The sequence below is a fragment of the Trachymyrmex cornetzi genome, unplaced genomic scaffold, assembly GCF_001594075.2.
Source record: "Trachymyrmex cornetzi isolate Tcor2-1 unplaced genomic scaffold, Tcor1.1 scaffold67, whole genome shotgun sequence".
NCBI classification, from domain to species: domain Eukaryota; kingdom Metazoa; phylum Arthropoda; class Insecta; order Hymenoptera; family Formicidae; genus Trachymyrmex; species Trachymyrmex cornetzi.
The window spans coordinates 3,017,022-3,024,344 of NW_017299992.1; the positions used below are offsets into that span (position 1 = coordinate 3,017,022).

The window sequence follows — 7,323 nt, forward strand, 5'->3', positions numbered from 1 at the left end:
ATCATAGCCTTGAATGCAAATAGACCGATTTTCGAGTATAAAGACATTATTGCACCAACAACATTCTAAAATATTCCGAAACGATATACATGAATTAACACAGCATAATTTTTCTTCCAAGCAAATGTTCATATACGATCCAACAAAACAAAGTTTCATCGATTAGTATAATTTATTTTAATGAAATAAACACATAAATAAATGTATAAAAATTCCATCTTATGAGACAGATCCGAAACAAACTAACAATAACTTTTAAATATCTTCTATTGACTCTAATACCATCATTTATAATAACAGTTGAATATCTATTACAATATCATTTATTTTAAACATAGTTACGCTCTTTTAAAATCGTTTCTGGAATATTTGCCTAGCGTCGTTTAACACACTTTTTTTCTCTGTATTCTCAAAAACATATCTTTCAATAATATATACAATATCGATAATGCTGCCCATGCAATAACATCTTTACAAATAATATGGTGTTTGCCGTATTATCGTTAAAAATCATTTTTTTAATCCTAGCCTTTTAACTCTAATTTTAATAGGAATATTATAATTATAATTAAGATTATTTGTACCATTGATTAGGTGAGAGCACCCACAGTTGACCCCAATAAAATTTAATGTTTTTTACCGCAAGCGCTCATATACAGTAAACTTCCGAATTTATTCTTTTATCAGAGATAAAAATTGAATGTCTTGTTCAATTTCATTCATTCCACAGGATTCTCTAGAAATTTGCACGAAAGTAAACTGTAGTCAAAAGAACGTTTGCAGCAAGATGTTCTCTCGTTTATCACTTCATTACAAAGTGGAAGGGTCACAATTTGATTACATCTTTACGAATCAGAGAGTCACTCGCCTTTTATCTTATTTTTTTCTTATTCAAAGAGTGCCAATATATCGTCGTTAGAGGAAGGATTACCACTGCTAGCTCCGCTACTAGGTGGAGTGTTTAGGTCCGGTGGATCGAGATACGACAGAAGTTCCATTGCATCCACATTGTCTGGCAAAAGCTATAAATAAATAGTAAATAACATATTATTGAACAAACTTGCATGTAAAACGCTATTTCGATTTAAAAAATATTTCGGTTTGCAAAGATATGACGTGATAATTTGAAATAATGCAAAGTACTTACATTTAACGCCTCTTGGCCGGTACCTTCTCCATCTATAACTGCAGCGGGATCGAAATTTAAGTCCGACGGTATGTCTGCAGCGGTGTCGTTATTTATGGTTGTACTCGTATTACCGGAGGTGTTGTGGTTTCCTGTGGATTCTTGCGACGCGGGCGGAACGCTCGGTGGCCCACTGGCACCACCAGCCGGCGTGTGAGGAGTAGATTGCGGAGTGTGTGGCGTATGAGGAGTATGAGGCATCTGTGATGCATACATCAGATTTAACATTTGTCGACTGTAATACTTGTCACATTTAACCTCCACCGGCAATGTGAAATTTTTAATCTTGGTCCGCTAAATGAGATAAAAATTGAGGTTTACAGCAAATTGTTTTTGTTATTCAAAACTATCAACATAAAAATCTCGTATACCTACTTTTGAAACCTTTAAGAATGAATTTTTATTATAATAGAAGATAATATCTTTCTTTTTTTACGGACTTAAATCAGAGTAAGAGGTAAAAAAAGTGATATTGGCTATAAAAAAGCTACCAAACAAATTTTTTTAAGATATAATTAATATTTGAAAATATGTACTTCAGACAAAATAGTAAAATAATGTTGATTTTAAAAAGATGAATTATTTGAGCATCTAGAAATGAAAATTTTATGAATAAAAAAATCAAGTTTTTTTTTTAAATAAAACAAACTTTTACAACGAATTAATTATTAAATTACATTTATTTTAATCAAAATAAAAGTATAAAAATACCAAAATAAAAATATTATATGACTCAATCTATGATGTATACAATGCTCCTCGCTATAGATTTGTACATAAGATACAGCAGTACATAATTTTCCTATCATTTAACTAATGAACATCTTTTCTCTAATTTATCAAATCTGTTTTCAGGAGATTCTTCAATTTCAAGTATTTTCTGAATTATGGGATTAAGGCACAGTGATACACAAATTTTCCTATTATTTTATTAGTAACAAAATAAACATCTTGTTTCTAATTTATCGAGTTTTTATAAAGAAGCTTCTTCTTCAATTTCAAGTATTTTCTAAATATTTCCGTAAATATTGTCTGATGAGTTTTGCAATGACGTCAGTGAAAAAAATTATACAAAAATAAAATTAAAAATTCTATTTTAAAAATAAAACCTTTATATATTCATTAAAATAAGCGTCAGAAAATATATAAAATACGAAAAAAATCCAAATTTTTATTTGCATAAAATATTAGCGCGGTCTTCAATTTAGGTTCACTGAAGGTCATAAACACATCGTTTTCTTGTAATCTTGAAGCGAAACAAACAATTGGCATCTCTGTATACATATAATCTCAATATTATTAAATTTTTAAGATAGGAATTATTAAGTTTTTAATCCTATCGTTTATCCATTCTTTTATAATTTACAATAAAAAAATTTACTGTGTCTTAAATGTCTAACATTGCCAGCGGATGATTAATATTTCGTCATCATTTTTATGTATTTCTAAATAATTATTATTCAAGCGTAATCGACATTAAATCATATACCTGGTCATTAAGTGATTTCTCCATGGCATTGAGAGGATCTAAAGAATTAACGGATTCGTTTAAGTGCGAAAGCGGACCCGTTCCACTGACATAATCATTATTGCCGATAGTATTCGTCCCAGAATTTATTTCGTAGGTTCCACCGGACGTGTTTCGATGGTTTATGCTATTATTCGGATACGTGGAAGATGTGTTGTTCATCATCGAACCGCTCACAATACTGTTCATATCGGGTGGTATATAAGGACTCATAGCTTGATTCATATCCCAATTGTTCATAGTTGGCATATTCATACTGCCTGGCGACATGGCCTTGGTTGTTCTCTTACAATCGTTTTCTTCTTCGGATTTAATACCAGTTAAATTCTTCGCAGGTTTCCAGTTAGCGAGTGAATCTATCGTTACTTCATCAACTTCCGTGGTATTTAATGTATTCAGAATACCCCACATATACTGATCAACCTCTAGACCTTCCAGCTGTGCAGATTTTCTATAAAATATGCGACAATTTGTTTCATTTTTTAAATTCTAATAAATGCATTAGAATAGAGATTGATGATTTAGTTATACTTACGAACATACTGGACACCTCCAGTTACCTCGTTCGCAATTCATTTGCAAATATGATTCCAAATCGAAACACTGTATATGCTTGCACTCATGTCCTCTAGCTGGCAGTGTAATGCGTTTGTGGGTAATAGGACATTTTAAGAGTACCTGCGCATGTGAGATGCGAATAATTTAAAATATTATCGATATTGTAGAGCTACAGGATTTTAAAGTATTATACGATGCTTTTGTGAACTTTACCTTTAGTGCTGTTTGTTCCACTACATCTTTTTCCGATTGCATGCCATTATTTGACATGGTATTACTGAAGTTTCTTTTGATTTTCGTTATACAGTGCTCTGCCGTCAACAGCCTCTTACGTAGTAATCCATGAAGTACACTTCGCACACTAGGTCGGTGAACCAATTGAAGTACGAATAGATGCGACTGTAATATATTATAATATCATAATATCTATTCTCCACAAAGAACGTAATTATAACTTAAAAAAGTGAAAGAGGAAAAAAGGAAAGTTATTTTACATTCATAATTAATAAATATACACATGTACATCTTACGTAGATAAACTCGATACGTAAAATACGTAATACCTATCTACATGAAATGAATACTCGTTCTTAAATGTACAATTCATAATGCAAAGAACATCTTATCTCCGAATTACGTAAACGCTATCGTTTAATTATTGATATCCTCAAACTTACACAACAGCATGCAGATACGGTAATCTGTATTGTGTTCCTTCCTGCTTGACAGACGTCCTTCAAGTAAAGAGGCTTATGGGAAGCTTTGTTGTCCCCGCGGTCGATCACGAGGGGAGTTGCGTTAACGGAGACTTGCACACTCGCCGGCCAATTCGTGTTCATTTGTCTATCTTCGTGATGGAAACATTTAAGCTGTAGCTCCAAATCTGATCGCCACACTAGCGTTTGATGCACCGTGGACTTCAGTTGAAATACATGATTGCTAACAGCCAAATTATGCTCTAGGCGGAAAGGTGGAAGAATTATGCCGTCTCTTACGGGGAATGTTAGTCTCAATTCATCATCTGAAACAAATTGCAAAATCTCAATATAGCCATTTTAAAGTATTTGTATATAATGCAAAAGCGTTATATTTCGCAAATAAATGTTTAAAAAAAAAGCATCTATATGCCGTGCGCATTAAATTTTTCAATTTGACATATAACAGACGTTATTCTGTAATTTAAAACTAGAAAAAAATGGATATTGTGCATCTGATTAGATCTCTTCTGTTGATATAATTTCTGAACTCAAGACACCTGCTGTAATTTATGTTAAAGCATAAGATCAAAGCCTGAAATCTCACTCACTCTGAATATTAACGGGCGATTTCATCTCGTTGAAATTAGGCTTGATGTCTGGATTCGGACTGATATAAGGCGGCATGCTAGTGGCGGGTGTCAACGGTGGCGTCGGATTGCCGGGAATGGGACTGTGCTGATAATTCACGTTGCCTCCATTCGTCGATCTCATCGACACCACGTCTTGTTGATACTGACTGGTCACCACGGCAGACGCGCCGTACGATGCATTACCGCCACCGTATCCCGCATTCGGCTGATGACTGACGAACTGGTTATTAACCGAGGTAGGTGGAACCATGCAGACACCAGGAACGCCGTTACTACCATAGCCGTATTGGTTTGCGGCGGCCGTCTGAGGCGGGGTATTGTAAGTCGGCGCTGTTTGCCTCATATTCGTTCCTCGTATCATCGTATTAGGTCCGAAACCGGCCGCCGTGGGATTCATGGTTTGCATAGACTGATACTGTTGTTGAAAATTTGGCCTCGCTCCGGTAGGATAGGTATTCGGATAGCTCGGGGCCGTTGTCATGCCGTTGAAACCCTGCTGCATAGCCGTTGGATTCTGAGCAGGATATGGAACCTGCTGTCGCTTTTGCGCCATATGCATGGCTGGGTTTGGATAAGGCGCTAATCTCCGTGGATAACCTTGATGCGGCTGAGCCTAGAAGCACAAAGATATAGTATTATTATCAAGAAGAACAGAAACGCGCCTTCCGTTAGCCGAGATACACGCTACTGTAACAAGCTAGAAATAATCGTAATAAAAAAAGATTGGTAACATATTGACACAGAACAAATAAATTTCAATAACAATTTATCTCTTGGCGAATCACGGCAAAACTGAGAGACGCAGCTAAGTACATTTAGAACGTTGGGCGTTTAGATAAATACCTGCATCTTGTTCATTTGCATATTGTTGGGTCCCATCATGTTGTTCATGGCTACATTACCCATGGTACTCATGGAGTTCATGGGTGTCATTCCGCTCATAGCATTCATACCGCTCATACCGTTCATACCGGTCATTGCTCCCATTGTCATAGGATTCATCGAGTTCATGCCATTCATACTGTTCATCGAATTCATGGAATTCATAGTGTGCATAGGGCTCATCGTGCCCATGCCATTAAAATTGTTCATCCCGACTGGCCCCATTCCTGCCATTGGTCCTCTTTGGCCGTACCCCGCATTGTACGTTTGGTGGGGTATTCCATGTTGGCTCTGCATCTAATAATAACGATTGACATGAATCTTTATTTAAAAGTTCATACAGTTCTAAAGCAGTAAATAATTTACGAAAGATACCAAATATCATGTGACATGTGAATTTTAAAAGTATATTTTGTTACGAAATTATAAGAGATTCATTTTCAAGTAATCGTTCATCGCTCAGTAATTTAACACATCAACTATTATGTGATCAAAAATTTATCTCTTTAAGAAATGATATCACGCTCTCAAAATGAAACAACGAAAGTGAAAAAATCATAAACTAATGCTAATTAATCGATGCAATGGAATAATAAAATTTATAAATCGTAAATTATATTTTTTGCATTATAAAAACATAATTATAAATTAACATGGTTGTTAATTCCAAATCTGAAATCATCGAATAACGTGAATTTTTCATCTTCTGATATTCTCGTTATTCATTCTCTTTAATGTTTTATTATACAGTGCAAAAAAATAACGGTAAAAAATATTAACAGGAATCATATATAATATTTTACCAATTCGCATCGCCTTATTTATACTACTCCGGATAGTAGTGTTTCGATAGCGGTCTATACGTATGTATAACGTATGAATGATAAATCCCCCTGGCCGCGTACTATTGATAACGTCGTGAGAGCTAGCCAAACATTTACCTGACTGAATTGCGAGGGGATGTCCTGGCGGTCCTGCATGGCCACCACGCTGGCAGTGGCGGTGGCCGTAGCGGAGGCAGCTGCTACCATCGCCGCGACACGAAGTGGCGAACCACCCCTTCCGTTCTGGGGTGGCACTGTGCTATGATAGCCGGATGATAACGGCTGCACCCCGACGCCTATCGCCGCCGTTGCTGATAGCGTTGCACCACCACCGCCGATCTCTCCCCGGGAGGAAGAAAGAGCTCACTCGACGATCAGCCTTCACGAGGTAGATGCGAGAACGCGCGGCTTATTGGCGCACTGAAAACAGAGAGCGTGACTCATCTTAACCCTCCGTGAGATAAAATTATCTTTTTGGAGAATCGCGGCGCGCGGTGATGCTCGTCGTGATCGTTATAGAAATAACTGTGCGTTAGAGAAACTGCGGAGTTGGCGTATCACAGACAAGTGGCGAAGTGTGACGCAAGCCGATTCGACTCTATTTGAGTCCTTTTTGGAACGGTTAATAGCATTAAATGCGGTCATTTCAATTATATATATATATAAACTTAACGCGTGTAAATAATTATAGTAAAAAGAGAAAGAATGTACATTATACCAAAGCTAATCGTCTTAGTGTTGAAGATAAATATTAGATTTTCACTTGCCAAGTTTTCCTAGAAAAACTTAAATTGATAAACACAAAAATCACAGCCACAATAATACAAATACCGAATTTGAAATATAATAATTTCGGATGTGCGTCATATATATTCTTATAAATCGTAGAATTCCACAGAGAAATAGACACTTCCTTTATGAGATGTAAAATAAATTTTTGGCACGAGTCAAAGATTGATATCTTTTCCATATGTCTCTTACGTAAGAAAATATATAA

At 35.8% G+C, this 7,323-nt stretch overlaps 1 protein-coding gene across 1 annotated transcript; it reads right to left on the reverse strand.

The window, feature by feature from the left end:
* Positions 1 to 887: 887 nt before the first annotated feature.
* On the reverse strand, positions 888 to 6,668 carry tna (Zinc finger MIZ domain-containing protein tonalli). The gene is made up of 9 exons (XM_018517259.1): positions 6,444 to 6,668; positions 5,464 to 5,799; positions 4,579 to 5,233; positions 3,950 to 4,293; positions 3,486 to 3,671; positions 3,250 to 3,392; positions 2,676 to 3,165; positions 1,148 to 1,387; positions 888 to 1,022 (listed from the first exon to the last, which is right to left on the reverse strand). Exons 1-9 carry the CDS (start codon positions 6,531 to 6,533, stop codon positions 888 to 890), a joined length of 2,619 nt encoding a protein of 872 aa, XP_018372761.1. The 5' UTR covers positions 6,534 to 6,668.
* Positions 6,669 to 7,323: the final 655 nt, after the last annotated feature.

Coding starts and splice junctions, on each gene's coding strand:
- tna (XM_018517259.1), bottom strand. CDS start 6,533: ATGGTAGCAGCTGCCTCCGCTACGGCCACCGCCACTGCCAGCGTGGTG. Junction 4,294..4,578: donor ATCGCCCGTTAATATTCAGA/GTGAGTGAGATT, acceptor AATTTGTTTCAG/ATGATGAATTGAGACTAACA. Junction 3,393..3,485: donor TGGAACAAACAGCACTAAAG/GTAAAGTTCACA, acceptor TCACATGCGCAG/GTACTCTTAAAATGTCCTAT.